This window comes from Aquarana catesbeiana, linkage group LG13 (assembly GCF_042186555.1).
Source record: "Aquarana catesbeiana isolate 2022-GZ linkage group LG13, ASM4218655v1, whole genome shotgun sequence".
Lineage (NCBI taxonomy): Eukaryota > Metazoa > Chordata > Amphibia > Anura > Ranidae > Aquarana > Aquarana catesbeiana.
In genome coordinates, this window is record NC_133336.1 from 71,246,619 (window position 1) to 71,270,838 (window position 24,220).

The 24,220-nt window shown below is 43.2% G+C and overlaps 1 protein-coding gene across 3 annotated transcripts in view; it reads right to left on the reverse strand.

The window, feature by feature from the left end:
* Nucleotides 1–343: 343 nt before the first annotated feature.
* ARMH4 (armadillo like helical domain containing 4) overlaps nucleotides 344–24,220 on the reverse strand; it is a 268,545-nt gene continuing 244,668 nt past the window's right edge. For 2 of the 3 annotated variants that reach the window (XM_073609397.1, XM_073609398.1), the window contains exons 7-8: nucleotides 3,451–3,585; nucleotides 344–607 (exon numbers count right to left, since the gene is read on the reverse strand). In XM_073609397.1, coding sequence (XP_073465498.1) covers nucleotides 539–607; nucleotides 3,451–3,585 — 204 coding nt within the window. In that variant the 3' untranslated portion in view covers nucleotides 344–538. The remainder of the gene's footprint in view (nucleotides 608–3,450; nucleotides 3,586–24,220) is intronic. The other variant, XM_073609399.1, reaches the window with a different exon arrangement.

Sequence of the window (24,220 nt, forward strand, 5' to 3'; positions counted from 1 at the left end):
TACACACGAGCGGGCTTTCCGTCGGACCAGCACACACACGAGCGGACTTTCCGCCCGAAACTGAGTCCGACGGAAAGATTTCAAACATGTTTAAAATCTAGGTCCGGCGGGCTTTTGGGAAGAAGTCCGCCGGAAAAGTCCGCCGCCGCCCACACACGGGCGGATTGTCCGGCACACTCTGGTCCGCCGGACCAAGTATGCCGGAAAGTCCGACCGTGTGTACGCGGCATTACAATTTATACCTCCTACATTGTTCCAACGAGATCAGCATAGTGATTGTTACAACGTAACTCAGTACAAAAAATAGCTTGCTATAAAACATATATCACAGTTGCACTAGGACTCTGCATATTAACACGTATCATTTCACTGTCGTATAAAAACAGACATGTACAAGACAGCATGCTGCCGATCTCAATGCATGATGATCACTACAGGGTTGTTACACAGCTGGCTGATAGCAGTGAGATTGCAGGACTGGTGTTCTCATCTTGCAGAACTGTCATGAAGTCCTCTTCGCAGCTCCGAACAGTCCCATTCAAAATTCATCTTCTGAACTGTCTGCTAAGAGCATGACGCGGTCTTGCATGCTGTTAAATTCTCTCTGCTTGGGAAACAAAAGATGGAACAATCGTTAAAGAGCATCTGCCACTTTGTAATCGACAAAACACTGCAGTGGAGAGGAGGCTGGGAGAAGACAGATACTGCAGTATTTTGTTGAGCTATTAATTTTGAACTCTAGACAATAGCATCTGAATTTAACTTCATATCAGCCTCCTGTATCCCCTTGCGCAGCAGGACTCAGAATGGAAGAGAAAGGGCCAGTAAAAGCACTAGCAGCCAGTTAGGCTCTATCATAGGAAATAATTAAACAACCTAAATATTACTTTTAAGTCAGTCATCAAGTCTGGGTCCTTTTTCACAGCCTCTATTTGAAAACTTGGCTTTATAATATGAATTGCCATGAAGGTTTCAAAGCCTGAGTTTAGGTTAAAAAAAGTCAGCACAAGGTACATTACTTGCCATCAGTGTGATGTGTCCCTTGTGTTGTTGGCTTATGGATTCCTTGAAATCTTCCTCCTCTGAGCCCCCCCCCCCCCCACCACCACCACCATAATCTTACGGTGCAGTGGGGGTTAATAGAACTGAGGAAGCTTTCATATAGTATGTACTCATCAAGATTGCCCAACTATGCCTGCCCTTTCCACCCGGCTCCTCCATTCATAGAATAGGGCAGGGGCAGAATAGGTAGGCATAGTCGGCACTCTTGATGAGAGTCTGTCACAGTGCCCTCAGTTCCAATAACCCCCCCACTCCACTGGAGGATTATGGCAGCAGGGGTGTGGAAGGCATTGGAGGAAGATGATTGCAAAGAATCCAGGAGCCAGCAGCACAAGCATTGTATCACATCATAATGATGGCAAGTTCATTGTGCTGAATTTTTTTTACCATATTTAGGCTTTAACTTATGGATTCTAGAGAAGGTGAGTAAGTCTCATGTAACAAGTATCCTACCTGTACATTGTCCCTGGTGGTATTTTTGTAATCATTTGTGTCTTTTCCTGGGCCAACTTAAAAAGATGCAAAAACAAGCTAAATTCAGGAGTCTAGTTTAAAGAGGAGCCCCAGTCTTGTTAAAAAGAACTACTGTAGCTGCTTACTTTTAATAAAAAGACACTTACCAGTCCAGGGATCCAGTGCTGGTTCTTCAGGTCCCCGGTACCTCAAAATTGACTGTGGGAAGCCGGCTGTGACTTCCCGCTGACTCACAGCCAGCTTCCCACTGTGCATGAGTAAGACACGCTGCACATTCTGAATGGTTCTGCAGTCTCCTGGGACCTGTGATGTGTCCCAGAATGTTGCAAGCAGGTTGGGGGGACCTCGCATAGCAAAATTGGGAGTGGATACCTGTACAAACTAGGTACCCGCTCCCGGGGAAAAAAAAAGAAACGAGGAGAGAGGAAGTGGGAAGTAGGAGGATAAGCAGCACTTACCTTTTCAGGTGAAGTCCCATTTTAAAATACCTAAAAGTATCTGAAGACTAAACTTTTTTTAGTCTCTTCAAAGAAAATTCTTTCCCAAAGCATGAACTGTGCCAAATGAAGGGGTTTATTTTATTGCTGGTTTGAAGACAACTCAAAATTTTTTTTCTCAATTTCAATGCCAGTGACAAGTGGAATTTCCCCTTTTGGGTGGAACTCTACTTTAACTGCCTCTGAAAAAGCAATTGACAGCAGATCATTTTCAGTAAGGTGGCAGGACCTGCCACGGTGTGTGAATAAGCCATTACTAAAGGAGTACTCACACAATAAACTGAGAATGGTCATTCTTTAATTATCCAATCATCTGCAGATGAAATAGGCAAACATGGATTTTCTTTTTATATGACTGAACAAATGCACTTGATGTGGTGCCCTGTGTTGGCCAAATTCGGGTCAGGTATATTTTTGGTGTGTTAAGCCTTGCTGAGGATCTGTAGGAAACGATTGGGGCTGACTCTAATGGAGGTAGTAGGAAATACTGGCAAGGTGAGTATTAGGGCATCTGTGGACTCCGTTACAAGACATTGCAACTTTATCCTGAATGGACAAGATCTCATTCGGAGTCATAAACAAATAAGCCATTACAAGTTGGGTTTTAGTTTTTAAAAAGAGTGGGCAAAGGCTGGAACCTCTATCAGGTATATATTGCTGTCTATGAGCCTATTGGAGGACTTTCCTCATTTATTTTGCTGTGACACCAGAACAAAAAATAAGGGGAATTGAGGTCACCACAACAGGAAGGCTCAGACAACAAAAAAACCTGAGAAAAATTCTAACCTTTTCTCATCCTTCTAAAAATAAACATTTTTGTTGTATTGGCTCACACTGGGGAGATTTCTCATTACTTTTTCCATCAAGTGGTGAGAAAAAATCTCAAAATTGATAAAGCCACCAATTACAAACCTGGGATGTTCTAACTCACCCCCACTATTTCCAAAAACAGCTGAAAAATGGCTGGAGTTCAATGTGAAAAACATCAAAACCTGAACTGAAACAAACAAGCATTTTGCCAAGCATTTATAACACTCCTCGTTTGCAGCATTATATCTACTGTGAGGTGACAGGTCTTGTTTAGGGTCGCCACATACCTCAATCTGACTGTACATCTTTTGTACGATGAACTTTAAAATTTACCAAAGCTGTATATGAGGAAAAACCTAAGAAATGCTTCTTGTTTGTACCCAGTCAGGTGTCTCCTTGTACTACATAGTTAGTGCTAGATCTAAAGGAGATTGTAAAGTGTATGACCATCTACAATAAGACTAACAAGTATGGCAAGCTTTAGTTTCTCCTGGGCTAGCTGAACATTTAACTACACGTTTGTAGTAAAAGGTCTTCCCTTTGTCAAGGTTAAAAACGAGACTGGACTAAACTTAATAATGAATGAATAGAGCAAGCTGACTCTTACCTTTCTTTTATGCCGTTTGAAACCATTTCTCCTGCGGCGATTCATAATCTTTATGCTGTACAGAGCTCCGAGGATAAGAAGTGCTCCAGCTATGCCAACTCCCACCGGTACCAGCATCCCAGACATGTACCCGGCCTGCATGGCAAACAGAAGGTATAAATATTCAGGATTCTCTTCCTGTCTGTAAATCACTAGCAAGCTAGTAAACCTAGTAAGCAGAGGGGCAATACATTACACAAATCCAATACAGCGATATCTATGTTACCATCTGCACAGCACTGGACATTGACGAATTACAATTCCCAGCATACTAGCTTATCAGCAGTTGACATGCAGATGCTCTACAGTGGATGACCCTGATCAAATCTAAAGAGAACCCTTCCTCATCTTAATCCAGATTGATTATCAGGAATAATCAAGATTGAACATCATGAACAAACAATAATAAAATACACTGTTCAATAAAATTAAAAGGAACACTTTTTAATCAGAGTATAGCATCAAGTCAATTAAACTCTTGAGATATTGATCTGGTCAGTTTAAGTAACAGAGGGGGTTGTTAATCAGTTTCAGCTGCTTTGATGTTAATGAAATTAACAACAGGTGCACTAGATGGGCAACAATGAGACGACCTCCAAAACAGGAAGGGTTTTACAGGTAGAGGCCACTGACATTTTTTTCCCCTACTCATCTTTTCTGACTGTTTTTCACTAGTTTTGCATTTCGCTATGGTCAGTGTCACTACTGGTAGCATGAGGCAATACCTGGACCCTATAGAGGTCCAACTTTTCCAAGAAGGCACATCAATACATTCCATTGCCAGAAGGGTTGCTGTGTCTATGAGCACAATCTCAAGTGCATGGAGGAGCTTCTAGGAGACAGGGAGTTACTCTGGGAGAGCTGGACAGGGCCGTAGACAGTCCATAACCCATCAGCAGGACCAGTATCTGTTCTTTTGTGCAAAGAGGAACAGGATGAGCACTGGCAGAGCCCTACAAAATGACTTCCAGCAGGCCACTGGTGTGAATGTCTCTGACCAAACAATCAGAAAAAGATTTCATGAGGGTGGCCGGAGGGCCCAACATCCTCTATTGGGCCCTGTGCTCACTGCCCAGCACCATGCTCGATTGGCATTTGCCATTGAACACCAGAATTGACAGGTCCCCCACTGGCACCCTGTGCTTTTCATAAATGAGAGCAGGTTCACCCTGAGCACATGTGAAAGATGTGAAAGGGTCTGGAAAATCCGTGGAGAACGTTATGCTGCCTGTAACATCGTTCAGCATACACCGGTTTGGTGGTGGGTCAGTGATGGTCTGGGGAGGTATATCTATCGAGGGATGCACGGACCTCTACAGGCTAGACAATGGCACACTGACTGCCATTAGGTATTGGGATGAAATCCTTGGACCCATTGTCAGACCCTACGCTGGTGCAGTGGGTCCTGGGTTCCTCCTGGTGTGCAACAATGCCTGGCCTCATGTGGCGAGAGTATGCAGCCAGTTCCTGGCAGATGAAGGAATTGATACCACTGAATGGCCTCCACGCTCGCCTGACCTAAATCCAATAGAACACCTCTGGGACATTTTGTTTCGGTCAATCCAATGCCACCAGGTTGCACCTCAGTCTGTTCAGGAGCTCAGTGATGCCCTGGTCCAGATCTGGGAGGAAAAACCCCAGGACACCATCCGTCGTCTCATTAGGAGCATGCCCCAACATTGTCAGGCATGCTTACAAGCACGTGGGGGCCATACAAACTACTGAGTACCATTTTGAGTTGCTGCAATTAAATTTCAGCAAAATGGACTAGCCTGCTGCATCATTTTTTCACTTTGATTTTCTGGGGTTTCTTTAAATTCAGCCCTCTGTAGGTTGATAATTTTCATTTCCATCAAACGATGTGGCATCCTTTCGTTCCTAACACATTACCCAGTCCATATCAGTATAGATATCCAGAATGATATTCTTGCCCATTGAGATCTGATGTGTTTTCAAAGTGTTCCTTTAATTTTTTTGAGCAGTGTAATAATCTTTTAGCTCATAATATGGTGTAATGCACCATGGAGTACAAAATAAACCTATAAAATCAACTGCATATCTTGTTCATAAGTGAGATGATTGAAAATATTTACATGAGCTGAGGACACATCTAAATCATGCAGATTTGCAGGTAGGAGTGTGTCTGAGGATATTCTGCTGGGCAATATGACATTTTTAAATCTAGTAAGAGGTCTTTTGGAATCCTCATCACTCATGGCCCAATGCCCTTGGAGTCCCCAGCCCTCCCTCTGAACTAGATAACTACAGGAGCCCTTTTCTTATAGAACAGACATGGTGGGAATCCTCTCTCCCTGTCAATCACAAGGGCATAATGAACCCAATAGGATTACTGTCTTACTGGGTAAATTACATAATTCTGTCATTCATGCAAATTAACTCTTCACCAAATTCATGTTTTAGAAGATTTTTTTTTTATTCAATTTAAAAAAAGTAGATAAAACTGAAGTTTAGCTATGGCAATTTTTACAGTTACATTGTTCCAGCTTGGACCAATGTAACTATGTTTGTGCCATATCCATGCGATCTCCCTGGATGCTGGCAATCACTGTAACAGACACCGCTATTACAGTGAGGCGGCTAGCTTTGCAAGGGCGCCATTCACAAATTCCTTTGCATTTTCTCAATGAGCACAAAGCTTTCTCTGATTGGACAGGGGGAGAGAATGGGTGGTGACATCACCTCATATGATAAGAAAACATTGCATTTATTGAGAAAATAATAGCCTTTTATCACTTTTGCAAATTGTACTTGTAAAGAAAAAATAATAAAAGCAGCCATTATTTTTGATGACTGCATGCTACAGGGCTGTTATGCTACAGTGAGTCACTGGCCTACAACAGGCATGCACATATAATGCATCCTGATACCTATTATGAAGATTATGGGTCCAGGTAAGCTGGCCACCAAGCAGTGAAGCAATGATAAGGACAACATCTCTAGAGTATGCACCTTCAAAAACAAGTCAGCAATAACAGCTCTCATTTTTCTACCACTAGATTTCCTTTGGGGATAAAACCACACAGATATTTGTTATTTGATTCTGACAACAGTTTGAAAAGAATCTTTGATGGATTTTGAGCTCACTCAAACTGAATCCAGACCTCAGACAAATCAAATAACCATAGATCATGCACAGCAACAAAAAAGATAATTGCCGACTGGCTGCTATGGGTTACTGCATTTATTTTTTGGGCCTTATCATATAAGCCCAGCACTGCTCAGTTGCATAGATGAAACCATACATATACATTCATACTTTAGAATTTGAATATGGTAATATTGTAATGAATAATAAAATAAATGACATATAGTTATAAAATTCTAGCTGAACAGAATGAAAATAAATCAATCAAAGTCCTGAAACGTAGACAGAGAGACTTGATTTTTCAAACGCCAGTCCCTGAATGACCTGAGACAGATTCCAAAAAATTTCCAATGGATTATTAGAGATACAAAATGCCTCAATTTTTTTACCGAATCTCTCCCACCCACGAGATCTATTAATTCACTATTGTTCTTTGAAACCAGGGGTGGACTGGGCCGGAGGGCAAGGGAACAATTGCCCCTGGGGATGCTCTGATGCCACCTTAAAAGGCCATCCCTCTTCCGCCGCAGACAAGCCTAAAGGATTCCTGGTGAAAAGGAGTAAAAAGTCCCTGCTGGTGTCCTACTGAGTGAGGGATGAGGAAGAGGACAGAGCACAGGCCACCGCTCTGGCATGGATGGTGTACGCCGTGTCCAAGTGGAGGCGTGCTCCGTGCCACACCAGAGAATCTCCTCTCCCGCCCCAACAGAGCTGCTCTGGCTTTTCCCTGCAGCCCCCAGCTACCCCCTGCTGGCCAGTTTGGGAACCTGGAGTTGGTGCAGCAGGTGTTGTCCAGTCCGACCCACCTGGTGAGCAGAGGGTACCTGGAGCGGAGCTTCAGCCTGGCGTAGTGGTTGGGAGGAGGCAGGGAAGAGGGAGAGCGGGGGGGGGGGGCCCAAGTCGCTGCACCATGGGCCTTTGGGTTGTACCTGCCCCCGGGCCATAAGTTGCCAGAAACCCTCTATATAGAAGACGCTAAGCCTAAGATGCTAAGTCTAAACATGTACTCTCAGAGATGTAAAAATTGCTCCACATTCTTCTTCAGAATGTGAACTGTATTATCTTAAAATGACACTAAAGGTTGTTTTGTTTTTTTTTGTTTTTTAACAAACATGTCATACTTACCTCCACTGTGCAGCTCATTTTGCACACAGTGGCCCCGATCCTCGACTTCTGGGGTCCCTCGGCGGCTCTCATGGCTCCTCCCCACAGTAGATAACCCCCTGGGAGAAGTGCTCTACCGGGGGGTTACCTTGTGGGCGCACTCCCAAGTCCAGCATTTGGCATCCATAGAGGCCGAATACAGGACTTGGTCCTGCCCCCGGCGCTTGAGTCATTGGATTTGATTGACAGCAGCGGGAATCAATGGCTGCGCTGCTATTAATCTATCCAACCAACAGCCGAGAACCACGGGCAGCGAGGCTGAGCAAACCTGTTGGTCAAGTTCGAGGGGTCAAGTAAGTAAAACGGGGGGGCGGTCACTGACAGGTGTTTTTTCACCCTAATGCAAAGGATACATTAAGGTGAAAAAACACAAACCTTTACAACACCTTTAAGTTCTGGAAACAAAAACTTGGATGTACCTTCTCTCCCCATCAAACGGACAAGATACTCCAACTGTCTTACATACAGTATATTCTATTAACACAAAAATTAACAGAGAATTCTGTAATAAATTAAATTGATGACCTGGTGGTATCAATTCTCTGCTAAACTTAAAAATATGTACCCAAACGTCAGACCTCTGCTGGAGAAGTTGCTGTCAGAAAGGTACCTGCTTACGTATTTACACATATAATCTGACTCCTAGACAGTGAGAAAACTAGGGGTGCTACTCCAGGTTCCTGAGTGTCCTAGTCCAATGACTCACGCTGAGGGTACAGGTTGGGGAGAGCCATCTTAGCTCAAATGTGTACAGTATAAAAGAAGGAAACAACCCAGAGTGCCGCACACCATTAGGACCCGACAGTCACTATTGTAGAAGCAACTTCAGCCAGACTGTCCAGGCCATGCCCCCAATGCTTTTTTCTCACTCACAAATGGCTTAGTCATGAACCTGACACTGCTTCTATCATGGTGACCATCTGGTCCTGATAGAGTGGGGCACTCAGTGTTGTTTCCTTCTTTTATACAGACTCCTAGACACCCCTCTCTTAGATGACCCCACAGTGTCTCAAAGTACCTATTCCATAACACGTCTTGGCCTATAAATTTTTATAGGAAACTTGCATTACCACATCATCTTAATGCTGCTAAAGTCTTATTCCAGCCCTATGGAAGGGGCCCCAATCATTAGTGAATGGATTGGCAGAAACAATACCATTATGGAAACTGAGCACTGGTGATTCTCTCAGAGAGACACATGACAAATTTTATGAGACCTGGATCTTGGATACATCATCATCAATACATCATCAATGTGAAAATTCCTCAATAGGCAATGAACAAACTCCAGTCACAAGACCTGTAGTCTTTCCCACTACACCTTTCTCTGTTCTCATTAACCTGTTTAGCCCATTTAGTATTAATCTAGCAAGTCCACTGTTTAATAAGTGCTCCCATCCCTCATCAGTTGATACCTTCCACATATTGGTCCTAATTACAAATATTCATTATGCTCAATTGCACTAGCTCTCTTTCTTCTATCCCATGGTTATCCTCCCTATTCCCTCTCTACCTTTGACTCTTCCCACCAACCCTATATTATCCAATTTCTCCTGGTTTTCTCTTCTTTTGGAATGTTAGCCTTATACAAGTAAAATCCGCTTCATCAATGTTTACACTACATATGTCAACTGGTTTTGCCAACTATCTATTATACTTCACCCATATTCTGAATGTTGCTTTGAGCCCCAATAGTTGCCTTCTCAATGAAGCAGAAGATTAAATAAAAATATATAAATAAATAAAATAAAAATAAAGGCCTCAACCCGAAAGAACACCTTTGGGATGATTTAGAGCAGATTGCGAGCCAGGCCTTCTCGTTCATATCAGTGCCCGACTTCACAAATGCGCTTCTGGAAGAATGGTCAACCATTTCGATAGACACACTCCTAAACCTTGTGGACAGCCTTCCCAGAAGAGTTGAAGCTGTTATAGCTGCAAAGGGTGGGCCAACTCAGTATTGAATCCTATGGACTAAGACTGGGATACCATTAAAGTTCATATGCCTGTTAAGGCAGACGTCCCAATACTTTTAGTAATATAGTGCATGTATTTCTTCTGTATTTTTATCTAATTGGACTTAAGCTTTACTGTTTATTTGAAAAATAAAGATTATATAAAGATTACAGAAAATGATATCAAACAAGTTTGGAAACTTGTAAACTCAAAGTTCTATTCAAAACGTGAAAAAACAATTATTAAGGGCTCCTTTTAAAGTATACCCTTCATGATAAAAAAAGACAAATATGCTGTCCTTAAAACATGGTAAAATCATGTCCACAAGCTTGTAGCCAAAAAATAATGATTTCTGTAGTCTAGAAATTCCCAGGAGAGAGCAGTGGTGGGGAACATGCGCAAGTCACCAAAAGGAGTTGTTGGAAAAAGGTTATAAAAGTTGTTGGAAAAAGGGCGATGGGAGACAATCTGTAATCTGAAAACGGAAAAAAAAAAAATCACGTTTGGCATTTCTTTATATGTTCCCTCTTCATTTACTCCTGCGGCCCCAAACACAATGGCTTCCAATGGCATCTGATTTCTGGTACATTCATTTTAGATCTATGAAAATTGATTTGGTGGTATTTTGTACAAGAAATTTAAACACATGCTGTATTTTCAGCACTTGCTAAATCCTAATCTGAACCACTTCAATACAGGGCACTTTCACCCCCTTCCTGGCCCAGACCCATTTTAAGCTTTCAGCGCTGTCGCACTTTAAATGACAATTGCGCGGTCATGTAAAACTGTACCCATATAGTAGGTGAGGTTGAAAAAAGACACAAGTCCATCAAGTCCAACCTATGTGTGTGATTATATGTCAGTATTACCTTGTATATCCCTGTATGTTGTGGTCGTTCAGGTGCTTATCTAATAGCTTTTTATCGATGCCCCCCGCTGAGCCCCCGAACTTTGTATCTTTTTTTTTTTTTTTTTAGACAGATAGAGCTTTTGGTGGTATTTAATCACCACTGGGTTTTTTTTATTTTTTGCTAAGCGAAAAAATAAAAATAAAAAGACCTAAAGTTTAAAAAAAAAAACCCAAAACGTTTTTTTTGTTTCTATTATAAAATTTAGCAAATAATCTTTTTTCATAAATTTAGGCCAACATGTATTCAGTTCCATTTCTTTGGTGAAAATAACCCAAATCAGTGTTTAATATTTAGTCTGTAAGAACGTTATAGAGTCCACAAACTATGGTATAGATCTGAAAACTGATCAATCCTGGAAATGAGAAGGACTCTCTCATTTCATGAGGCCCGAAAACGCCAGGACAGTAGAAATATCTAGTGACCAGTGGTGTATTTAGGTTTTGTGCTGCCCTAGGCCTGACTAAACTCATGCACCCCCCTAATTTAAATACGACCCACCCCTTGCTGCCGAGGCCACACCCCTTCCTGTTTAAGACCCACCCTATCATCTGTAAACCACACCCCTTCCTCTTTAGGCTCATCTGCCACCTTTCAGGGGGGAGGGGGGAACAGGTACCTGTTTTTGACAGGTACCCTTCCCCACTCCCTGGAGACTGTGCTGCCCCCTCTGAAGTTCGGCCCCCTCCTCCTTCCTCTACTGGGGCATTCAGAAAGTGCAACGCGCTTCGCACACGTGCAGTAGTGAAACGTCCGGTTTCTCTTACCATGAATGATGGTGGCAAAACCCGAGAGCCAATCCGAAAATCAGCTGTCGACATCTCGGGATCCCTGGACAGGTAAGTGTCCTAATATTAAAAGTCAGCAGCTACAGTATTTGTAGCTGCTGAGTTTTAATGTTTTCACGGGGTGGGAGCGGGACTCCTCTTTAATGAGTTTGCATTGATTTCAGCATTGATGGAGCACTTTATTGCAATATCATGATCTGCATATTAATGCACTTTCACTAAATGTTGACTGTTTAAAGGGTTTGCATTGAATTTAGCATGCATGGAGCACTTTACACATGCCAGTGGCGGCTGGTGCTTAAAATTTTTGGGGGGGTGCAAACAAACTAAAAAATTCAGAAAAAAAGACATCAATTGCAGCCTCACTGTGCCCCATCAAACACAGCCACTGTTCCATCAAACACAGCCACTGTGCCCCAAACGCAGCCACTGTGCCCACCAAACACAGCCACTGTGCCCAAACGCAGCTACTGTGCCCACCAACCGCAGCCACTGTGCCCAAATGCAGCTACTGTGCCCACCAAATGCAGCCACTGTGCCCACCAAATGCAGCCACTGTGCCCATCAAACGCAGCCACTGTGCACCATCAAATGCAGCCACTGTGCCCATAAATTGCAGCCACTGTGCCCATCAATTGCAGCCACTGTGCCATCAAATGCAGCCACTGTGCCCATCAATTGCAGCCACTGTGCCATCAAACGCAGCCACTGTGCCCATCAATTGCAGCCACTGTGCCATCAAACGCAGCCACTGTGCCCCATCAATTGCAGCCACTGTGCCCCATCAATTGTAGCCACTGTGCCCTCAAACGCAGCCACTGTGCCCTCAAACGCAGCCACTGTGCCAATCAAATGCCAACACTGTTCCCATAACACTGATATAATTTATTAAATGACTTTACCTGCTGTCCTGGGGGGTTCCCTTGTGCTTCTCTCTCCTCCTGACGTCACTGCCAGACCTCGCCCCAGTGCCGAGTAGAAGCAGTGCGGAGGAGGGTAGGCGGAGCATAAGGCTCCACCTCTGCCAGTCACCGGCCGCTTATGGGGGCGTGAGTCACACGCCACCCCCCGCATGAGAGAAAGTCCCCCCCCACCCGATTCCTAGCTCCCGCCCCCCGCACACATGCAGCCCACGGCGGCCGCCTTGCTGTAGCGGCGCTGCTGTGTATGGGCGTGCTTGGCAGAGGGTGGAGGGGCGTGAGCTCTGCCAAGCATGCCCATACACATGCCCCTCCACCCTCTGCCAGCAAGTGGGCTGCATGTGTGTGGGGGGCGGCCGCGGGAGCCGGGAATCGAGTGGGAGGACTTTCTCTCATGCGGGGGCGGCTTTTTTTGCCGCCCCCTCAAAGTGCCGCCCTAGGCCTAGGCCTTGTCGGCCTAGGCCAAAACACGGCCCTGGGTGTGACAGCGATCAGGGATACTGACTGGTGACAGTATATTAAGAAAAAAATATAATTTTTTTTCAATTTTTTTTCTTTCTTATTACTTTTTTTCTTAATTTTTGGTAATGCATTTCATTGGTAAAAGCAACAATTTTTACTTAATGAAACTGATTCATTCAGTGAGTATTGTTGTGATTAGCTGTGACTGGCCACAGCTAATCACATGGTACATATGGGCTGGGATTGGTCCTGTCTATACCATGTGATCACTGTGACCAATCACAGCTAGCAACACAATTGTACACAATGGATGGCATGAAAGGAAGTCATCTATTGTTTACAATTGTCATGTGATCTGCTGTGATTGGTCACAGCAATCACATGGTACTGGCAGCGGGCCAGTACAGTGATCTGCCATCATCTGTGTCCAGTGGACACATTGGGTGATAGATCGTGCCCACAGAGCTGTGCCGGAGGTGCATTCCAGGAGGACATCATATGACGTCCACCCGGAACGACGAAAGTCCTGCCCTGCTGTCATTTTGCAATAGGCCAGGAGGGAACTGGTTTATATATACTGTATATCATATGGGGCGAGTAAGCTCAGTAGTATTGCGGTTTTAATGAGTCATGCCAGTCAGAATTGTAGGCTTGCTTCTATGAAACAAAGAAAACAATGGGATGGATTTACTAAAGGCAAACAGATTGTGCGCTTTGCAATTTTCCCCAGAGCTTAGTAAATGTGATAAAGCTCTGCTGATTTTCATCATCCAATTATGTGTTTTTTTTCCCCCTTGCACCTGATTGGGTATTCTTTACAAAGTGAAACTTTACTCCATTTACTCATTACTACGCTCTGGGGAAAATGAATGCAACTGCACTTGCAAAACGCACAATCTGTTTGCCTTTAGTAAATCCATCCAAAGTCTCTTGTGTCAGCATTTTCCCATCCAGGGTTTGAGTTTGATAAAGAATTATAAGCAAACAGGTAATGAAAAATAATAAGCCACCTGGCTCTCTTCAGCAGCACTGCTCTCATCTTTGGTCTCCCAGACAACAGGCTCTTCAGACTTACTCAGCTTTAGTTACAGCACCTTGCAGTAAGAGCCCACTCCTGGCCACCAGATAGCGTTCTCCTAGCACCCCAAGCTCTCTACAGCCCCATACACACTATCAGATTTTCTGCTGATTTTTCCTTCAGATTTACCAAAACCATATAATATGAGGTCAAACCTTAGGCGTTTCAATTTGTATGCAATCAGGCAGGCCCTTGCACTACATGATTTTGGTAAATCTGAAGACAAAAATCAGCAGAAAATCTGATAGTGTGTATGGGGCTTAACTCTTCCGAAACTTACAGACCCCTCCAGTCCTTTGTGCATCTGCTCTTGTAGTCCTGCCAACTTGCTCCTGTCCCAACTATCCCAGTCCTGCAGGTAAGGAATCTTTCCCACATGGAGTATGGGGTCTCCTGAGTGGTTCACATCTGGCTAAAGCACACAGCTATCTCCAAACAAAAGCTCAGAGCTATGGCCAGCTACTGGCTTATAATGAATATGCACACCTGTGGATGTGGCACAGGACCTGCAGGGGTTCCAGCAAGACCTGGACATAGGATTGAAGGCTTTAAGCTCCTTGGAGAACACTGACAAGTCAACCTTCTCCACTCAAAAACAATGCTCTGAAGCTTTGCATTCTGCCTTAATTCGAATCCTGTTAATTTTCTACCTATCCTCACACAGTGGCAGAGCCTAGCCCTGTCACAATATATATACTCATACACAGAACATACAGTATATATATTTATTTATTTATTTATTTCAGGTACTTATATAGCGCCGTCAATTTACGCAGCGCTTTACATATACATTGTACATTGTACATTCACATCTGTCCCTACCCTCAAGGGGCTTACAATCTAAGGTCCCTAACTCACATTCATACATACTAGGGACAATTTAGACAGGATCCAATTAACCTACCAGCATGTCTTTGGAGTGTGGGAGGAAACCGGAGCACCCGGAGGAAACCCACGCAGGCACAGGGAGAACATGCAAACTCCAAGCAGGTAGTGTCATGGTTGGGATTCGAACCAGTGACCCTTCTTACTGCTAGGCAAGAGTGCTACCACTGCACCACTGTGCCGCCCACTGTGCTGCATATATATATATATATACATACATACATACATACACACACAGTATCTCACAAAAGTGAGTACACCCCTCAAATTTTTGTAAATATTTTATCATATCTTTTCATGTGACAACACTGAAGAAATTACACTTTGCTACAATGTAAAGTAGTGAGTGGACATCTTGTATAACATTGTAAATTTGCTGTCCCCTCAAAATAACTCAACGCACAGCCATTAATGTCTAAACCGCTGGCAACAAAGGTGAGTACACCCCTAAGTGAAAATGTCCAAATTGGGCCCAAAGTGTCAATATTTTGTGTGGTCACCATTATTTCCCAGCACTGCTTTAACCCTCTTGGGCATGGAGTTCACCAGAGATTCACAGGTTGCCACCGGAGTCCTCTTCTACTCCTCCATGACATCACGGAGCTGGTGGATGTTAGAGACCTTGCACTACTCCACCTTTAGTTTGAGGATGTCCCACAGATGCTCAATAGGGTTTAGGTCTGGAGACATGCTTGGCCAGTCCATCACCTTTACCCTCAGCTTCTTTAGCAAGGCAGTGGTTGTCTTGGAGATGTATTTGGGGTCATTATCATGTTGGAATACTGCACTGTATCCCAGTCTCCGAAGGTAGGGATCAAGCTCTGCTTCAGTATGTCACAGTACATGTTGGCATTCATGGTTCCCTCAATGAACTGTAGCTCCCCAGTGCCGGCAGCACTCATGTAGCTCCAGACCATGAAACTCCCACCACCATGCTTGACTGTAGGCAAGACACACTTGTCTTTGTACTCCTTACCTGGTTGCCGCCACACATGCTTGACACCATCTGAACCAAATAAGTTTATCCTGGTCTCATCAGACCACAGGACATGGTTCTAGTAAACCATGTGCTTAGTCTGCGTGTCTTCAGCAAACTGTTTGCGTGCTTTCTTGTGCATCTTTAGAAGAGGCTTCCTTCTGGGACAACAGACCAATTCGATGCAGTGTGTGGCGTATGGTCTGAGCACTGACAAGCTGACCCCCCACCCCTTCAACCTCTGCAGCAATGCTGGCAGTACTCATATGTCTATTTTACGTCCTGTTAAACTGCTGTTTTGTCTTGGCCACCGTGCTGCAGCTCAGTTTCAGGGTCGTAGCAATCTTCTTATAGCCTAGGCCATCTTTATGTAAAGCAAAAATTATTTTTTTCAGATCCTCAGAGAGTTCTTTTCCATTAGGTGCCATGTTGAACTGCCAGTGACCAGTATGAGAGAGTGAAAGCGATAACACCAAATTTAACAGACCTATTCCCCATTCACACCTGAGACCTTGTAACACTAACGAGTCACATGACACCGGGGTGGGAAAATGGCTAATTGGGCCCAATTTGGACATTTTCACTTAGGGGTGTACTCACTTTTGTTGCCAGTGGTTTAGACAATAATGGCTGTGTGTTGAGTTATTTTGAGGGGACAGCAAATTTACAATGTTATATGATCTTCTCCCTCTATCCACCCCAGCACACATAGCATGGGTTCCAAGTCTATAGAGACTTCAAATACCTGGCCTATGATACCCACTACCTCCCTCCAGTATCGGAATAGCCTCGGGCATCTCCAAAACATATGGATCAGATCCCCCTCTGCCCTTCCACACCTAGGGCAGGTATCATCTTGTCTTTGGCCAAACCGAAAGAGCTTTTGTGGAGTGTAATAGGCTCTGTATAATAAGAATAAGTGTGACATCCTCTGGGGCAGGGAGAGTGACACCAATGGAGCAAGTTCAAGAATTATTTCCCATTGTGTTTCAGTTAAACTTCCCACATCTCTTTCCCATTTCTCCCTATAAGACCGAACCTCTAATCCTTCCCGACTCCCTTTATATATACTTGGATAGACTTGTGATATTAGGCCTTTTGATGTTTTTGCAGCGGTAACTTTCTGTAGCACGGGTATCCTACTCCATTCTAGTATCCTCCCTCTAAACTGTTCTGCCAGTGCGTGCCTAACCTGCAGATATCTAAAAAAGGATTTGTTCGGAATTGCAAATTGCTCTCTCAATTCCTGAAAGGATTTTAAATTTCCATCTTGATAGAGCTGGGTGATGTACTTTATACCTCGTCTTTCCCATTCCCTAATTGTCCCCAGTTTCTGCACCTCTCCCAGTTTGCTATTTTCCCATGGGGGGAATATTCTGTAAATCCTCTATATCCCAGAGTCTTTTTTGCTGCTTCCCAGACTCTCGTCATTAAGTCTAAGGTAGGTTGCCCACGCAAAAAAGACCCTGCCTCCAGTGTTTCGACCAGTGAATTATGCGGCGTGTTTTGTAGGAGCATCTTCCTCTCTCGTCCTCCCCCCTTGGATTCACATCCGCCCATATGTTGGAGCTGCGACGCCAGGAAATAGCTAAAGGGGTGTGGAAGGGCCACTCCTCCCTCCAGATTTGGGAGTTGTAAAGTGTTTAAGCTAATTCTTGCTGAGCCCCCTTTCCAGATTAATTCTCTAAATAAAGTGTCTATCTTTTGGAACCATTTTTTATAAATCCATACTGGGGAGTTATGCAATACGTACAGCAGCTGTGGCAACAGTATCATTTTAATTAAATTGCAGCGACCTGCCGCAGATAGTGGGAGTTTTTTCCAAATGTTACATTTCCCCTTAAATTTGGTTAATAATGGGACAAGATTATCCACAATAAATTGTTTGGGGTCTCTGGAGATATTTATACCGAGATATTTTACTTCGCTATTTGTATCTGTGCAGCCTCGTGAGGTAAGGAGCTTTCTAGGGGGTCAACTTTCATGAAACAATTCCATCTAATTACCAATATGCTGATCATGTGCACGAACCAACAGGGCTTTTTTAAAAGCAAGCCTTTAAAATCTACTAAAAAATATGTCTTCAAAGCACTATTACACAAGTGTTTGTACCTTGTTCAACCTTGCCTTTAGGACAAAAGAATTTTCAAGCTAATGGAGCCTAAAGGTCACCTTTGCTTTAAGTATCTGTTCTGTCTTAGAAGAATATATTAATCCTCGTAAATATACTGTGTAATGCATATTGCTGTCTCAGTGTTTCAGCAGCTGTCATCGCAGCTACTCTGTGATCAAACAATGATCAAACAATATCATAAATTGTCATGATTACACAGACCAGTGACTGTGAGTATGCATCGTTCAAGCTTAGAATGTTCACTTAATGGGCAGATTTTTTCCACACAAATTGAAACAATTTCGTTATTGCTCTGTCAGTCTTATTTCTGTATTATGTCTGCTGATCATTGTGAATTATAAGCTGGTACTTATATTTTCTGGAAAGCAGCTTATCAATTGTTTCAAACAACACTGAGTGACAGTTGAAGTGAAGTTATCGTGCAAAAATATAAATACTGGTTAAATGCAGGCAGCTTAGGTACTTTGTGATTCCTAGGCTGTAAACATTTCCTCCAAGTTAAAATGGGACTATGAGCAAAATCAAAAAATACATTTATGATATGGCCTTTCGCTAGCATTAACACAGCAGTTTTTGTTCTTGCCAGTGCCCCCTTTGCCTATTTATCCTGCCAATGAAAAGTTAATACTTTATCATCTTGGTCTATTAATTCTTATTCAGAGTGCGATAGAAACCAGCCAGCAGCAGGACAGTTTTGCATCAATGAAAGCAGGTGCAGCCTCAACAAACCACTGGCCAATTCTAATGCAGTGGTCTAATCTGGCTTATTACTGCTTAAAAGAGAATTGTGATATTTCAAAATATATAACATACATACTTGCCTAGGTCCCCCCACCGCCTCTACACCACAAACTGCATGATCAAAGACCACTGAACACTCAGTGTCTTCAGTGGGCAGGCAGTCAATGACTGCCAAACACTGGCTCTCTGCTCTGACCCTCCAGCGCTCACTGGGATGTGGATGGGCCAGAGGTGGTTAGCTCAGGGTCTCAGCAGTGCGCTGAGAGCCTGAGCCCAGCCCCTTAAAGTTTGGATTCCTCCAGAGTCTAGAGCGGCTGAGTGTAAACAGAACTCCCCTGTCTGAAACAATGTCGCTGGGGATTCCATGCAATGTTACGATTGCTTTTACAAATATTCTACCTGTCACCACTGCTGATGGGGTTCCTTTCAAAGGTATAGTGTGCCATTTTAGAAAGGCGATCCATAACCACAACTTTAGCTGAGAACCCCTGAAAGTGGAGGATCATCAATAAAGTCCATGACGATCATATCCCACGGCCTTTCAGGAATTAGAAGTGGTCTTCATAATCCCCGAGCCTTGTTCTTTGCTGCTTTTGTCTCAGATGCAGTTTACACGGGTATTGGCATATTTTCTGAAATCTGCTGCTAAGTTCGGCCGCCAAAAGTGCCCCTGAACTAATTCCGTGGTTTTATGTCCCCCAAAGTGACTTGGCAAGGGACAGTCATAGCATATTTTTAGGATGGTGATGTGTAAATTTTCAGGTATGAAAATCCTATTCCCCTGCCAGTAGGCACCATCCTTTTCTAAATCCGCATTTGTAAATCCGCAGTAGGAGGTAAAAGTAGGTATTCATGGTGCTTTAGTATTAGCAGGAAATTTCCGGCCTGTAAAATGATGTCTGGTTATGATGAAATCTCTGATTTGGTGAACATACGGGATAAACCAACAGGTTTCCCATTGTGGAAACTAAAACGAGAAAAAAAAAAAGTGCCCATCCCGCTTGACAAGGTTGAGACTTTTTCCACCCTGAGATTATCTAGGTTCTTATGATCAGTGAAGATCAATACTTAGTGTGCTGCTCCCTACAAGAGACAGCACAACTCTTCTAGTGCTGCTTTTTTTTTGCCAGGAGCTCTCAGTTCTCTACATTATAATTCTTCTCTGACGTACATAGCTTTTTAAATAGCAGAATTGGTAGCCTAATCCTCAGCTAGGCTACCACAAGAACATAGGGGCAATTGGACTATCACGGTACAGTAAGGCAATACACTTTTAAATAATATAACAGAATATAAAAATTACAAACGATTTTATTGATGCCAGAAAAACAAATCATCTTTTACAAGTAAAAAACATGGTTGCGGTACAAATATGTCACCAGTGAAAAGATTAACCCCAAAAGGGGAGAATCACATTAGTGCAATGGATCACAGATGTAATTTTCCTCAACTAGTTTCGCGGGCAGGGCCGCTTCATCAGGAGGGTATCTGTGATAGGATCAGAAAGACAATAATATGATCAAAAAGCAAAAAAAAATAAGAACTTGTAACACAGCATCATGATTACACAAGAAAGAGTATCCAGCGCTAACCCAGGAGGACCCAGGCAATAATAAACTGCTAGCAGACGCTAAAGGCTAATTCAATAAAAACCTCATGTAAACATCAATACGCTGATGAAGTCCCGCCTACGGACGTAACGCGTACGGGGGTCAGGTGTTCGCATGACGTCACCCGCGGCCATCTCGTCTACTATCAGTTTTGTTTGTCTGCCGGCACTCGGATCTGAGTACCGTTATATGTAAGTGCAACTTATCTTTTTCTTTACCTAAATAAAAGATTGAACATACAGAGAGCATTAGATCGCTTTGTTATCTCTTTTCACATGCCATATTATGCTGACTGGACGCATCCTGGAGCGGCTATGTTTGGAGTATTTGCCTGGATTGCTGTGTCAGTTACACTGACTCTCGCTATGTGACCTGTTTCAGGTCGAATTTGGGAGGTGAGAGGCCATCTGTGTGCGGTGGAGGGATCACTGACACCGTTTTGAGATCCATTTCCTGTGTGTGTCACCTGCACTTCAATTTGTTCTTTTATCTACACCAACACTATTTGTGTTTTTTATCAATTTATGGACTCTTATGAATTGCACAGCATCATGATTAAAAGAAATATTGATGGGGTAAGAGGGGGGAAGGAGCAGAGCTGCTTACTCATGTCCCAGCAGCCACTAAGCACAGGGCGCCGCCACCAAAAGGGGTCTCCCACAGCATATCCATGCCTTTTATTTCATTTACCCAGACTCCGGTCGGTTTTATTTGTGGCTCCCCTGAGTCGCAGCTAGAGACTCCTTTTGGTGGCGGCGCCCTGTGCTTAGTGGCTGCTGGGACATGGGTAAGCAGCTCTGCTCCTTCCCCCTTCTTACCCCATCAATATCTCTTTTAATCATGATGCTGTGTTACAAGTTCTTATTTGTATGCTTTTCGATCATATTATTGTCTTTCTGATCCTATTACAGATATCCTCCTGATGAAGCGGCCCTGCCCGCGAAACTAGTTGAGGAAAATTACATCTGTGATCCATTGCACTAATGTGATTCTCCCCTTTTGGGGTTAATCTTTTCACTGGTGACATATTTGTACCGCTACCATGTTTTATACTTGTAAATAATGATTTGTTTTTCTGACATCAATAAAATCGTTTGTAATTTTTATATTCTGTTATATTATTTAAAAGTGTATTGCCTTACTGTACCATGATAGTTCAATTGCCCCTATGTTCTTGTGGCAGCCTAGCTGGGGTCTAGGCTACCAATTCTGCTATTTAATGATTCCTGGATGATGGTACAAGTCCCTATTAATCCTTATTTCGGTACCTACCATAGAAACCATACTTCTTTCTATGTACATAGCTTTTTAGAGAAGAACACCACGGGATAAATCAGAGATTAGAATGTATGGCACAGCAGAATCTGGGTGTTTCAAGACCAGAGCAGCTGTAAAGAGTCTCTTTAGTTAATCAAATGCAGCCTGAGCTACTAGTGTCCATTGGAATCATCACAGTTTCTGTGTACATTTGGTAATGGGAGCTATGATGCCAAAGAACCCTGGGATGAATTTTCTATAAAAGTTTGCAAAGCCAACAAATTATTGGACTCTTTTTATTGATTGGAGGGGACCAAGCCAGGACAGCAGAAACCTATTGGGGGTCTACTGCCATGCTTCCAGTTGATATTACTATGCCCAGAAATTGAATGGTCTCCTAATCCACATTTCTCTGCCTTAGCATACAGACCATGTTGCCTCAGTCTAAAAAGGACTTCCTTTACATGGGTAGGATGCAGTTCCAAGGACACTGAGAATATACAAAGGTGAGAAAAAGCATGTGAACCCCTTGGAATTACCTGGTTTTCTGCATAAATGTGTCATAAAATGTAATCTGATTCCCATCTAAGTCACAATAGACAAGCACCGTAATGCTTAAAGTAGAATTATAGGCAAAACTTTTTTTTTCATTTTGGAAAGAGCGAGGGAGGGTTATAACCCCCGTCAGATTCTTTTCGCCATCTTTGTCCCACTGCAGAGATTTCCCTTCACTTCCTGTCACATAGCCAAACAGGAAGTGAGAGGAAATTCCGGCTAAGAAAACTAAAAAAAGTTTTGCCTTTAGTTATACTTTAAGCTGATAATACACAAACAAGTCTAGTTTCTCATGTTTTTATTGAACACACCAGTTACACATTCGCAGTTCTAGAGAAAAAAGATCATAAAAAACTTGATAGATCAAAGAGTCACCACCATAAAAATAAAACAAACTCTCATGGTGAAGTATGTAGGGTTGAGCGATTTATTAAAATCCAGTGCAAAATACAGCTGTTTTCATAGAAATCACAGATAAAAATCCAAAAATACCGATCTGTGAAAACTCTTGAGTCCTGGAAAGAGGAGGAGGAATCCGGATGTCCATCCTGTGGCTGTGTTATCTGCTCTGCATTGGAGGGATACCTTGCTGCCTGGCCATGCAGTTGGATCGTTCTGGTGGATTACTGGAAAAGGATTGAGCTCCCTGTGGGGACCGACTTAATCAACTTTCTGGTAAGGGCATTTGATATCAGCACGTTGGTGTGGTGTGTGGGCTCATACGCTGAAGTTGGTGCAGGGGACCCTCCGCCTTCCTTCTTTTCCACTTGTCCTTTTGGGTTTCATACATCCATTTAAGCGCTGCATATGAACTTTCCACTATTACTCATATTTTGATCAACAATGTTTATGCTGGCTGCCGTTTTGTGTTTTTTGTCCATCTGAGACTGTTTTGTTATGGTCTTAATATATAAGTTGTGAGCGCCGATATTACTATATTTTTTGTTTACAGTTGTAGGATGTCTGGTGTGAACGGCTCTTTTGAGGTCATTCCACACCATCTCTATGGGGTTAAGGTCTGGGCTCTGAATGGACCACTCAAAAAGGTGTACTTTTTCTAAAGCCAGTCTCTAGTGGATTTACTTCAATGCTTTTTCTTGCCACTGTAAGAATGTCATCCAGGTTGGCAATCATGAACAAGCCCAAAATGTCCCTGAAAATGTCATTGATAAAACACCAAAATGTGGCTGGAGCATTACAAAGTCCGAAAGGCATACCAAGCTATTCAGAGTGGCCAAATCATTTTCGGAAAGCTGTTTTCCACTCATTGCCCTTTGAAATCTGGACCAGGTTAGAAAGCACCGCGCAGATCACGTTTTGTAAAGACATTTGTGGAACGAAATTTCTGGAACAATTCTGGGATCAGAGGAAGGGGGGTAGTGGTTTTCAAGCAAGATTTGATTCAACTCTCTGTAATCCACACATGGACAAAGAAAATGATTCTTTTTCTCTATGAAGAATATTCCCAAACCAGCTGGGGAAATGGAGGAAAAAAGCCCTTACCAAGATTCACCTTGATATAGTCCTTAAGTGCCACAAGTTCAAGCACGGATAGCAGGAATTTCTGTCCCAGATAACAGTTCAAAAGGGCAGTCATAAGTACGGGGGAGAGGAAGAATGTGTGTCTTTTGTTTGTCAAATACATCCAAGAACTTGTGATATACTAGAGGAATCAACTTGTGCACTTCAGATTCTGTGCTCAGGCAGCATGTGGTTGAAGATGCATGACATGGGGCTTTAAGACCGTTCTATATACAGTATGTGGACTGAAAAATAACCCCACAAGTAGTCCAATTAATTTTGGGGTTGTGGGTTTGTAGCCATGGCATGCCCAGGATGACTGGAAACAGTGGAGAGAAAATAATGTCAAGGCAGAGCAGTTCTTGGTGTCCTGGCAAAATGACAGCAGGCAAGGCTGAGTCTTGTGTGAAATAGGCCCCGATTTTATATTTGAACCATTATGAGAAAAAATGGTAACCAAGCAAAAAACCGTGCCCCTCTTGGGTTCCCACCACTGCGCTAAATACAAAATGTACCGAAAAAGTGTGTAAATGAAATTAAGCTGCCACTTTATACAAAATAAATTATTGTGGTCATGGGGACACCCGGTGAGCGTAGGTTAAAGTTACACTTCCTCCGACTGTAGCTTGCGTGAGGAGTATAAGAGGAGGGGTGGCCGTGCCGTACAGCC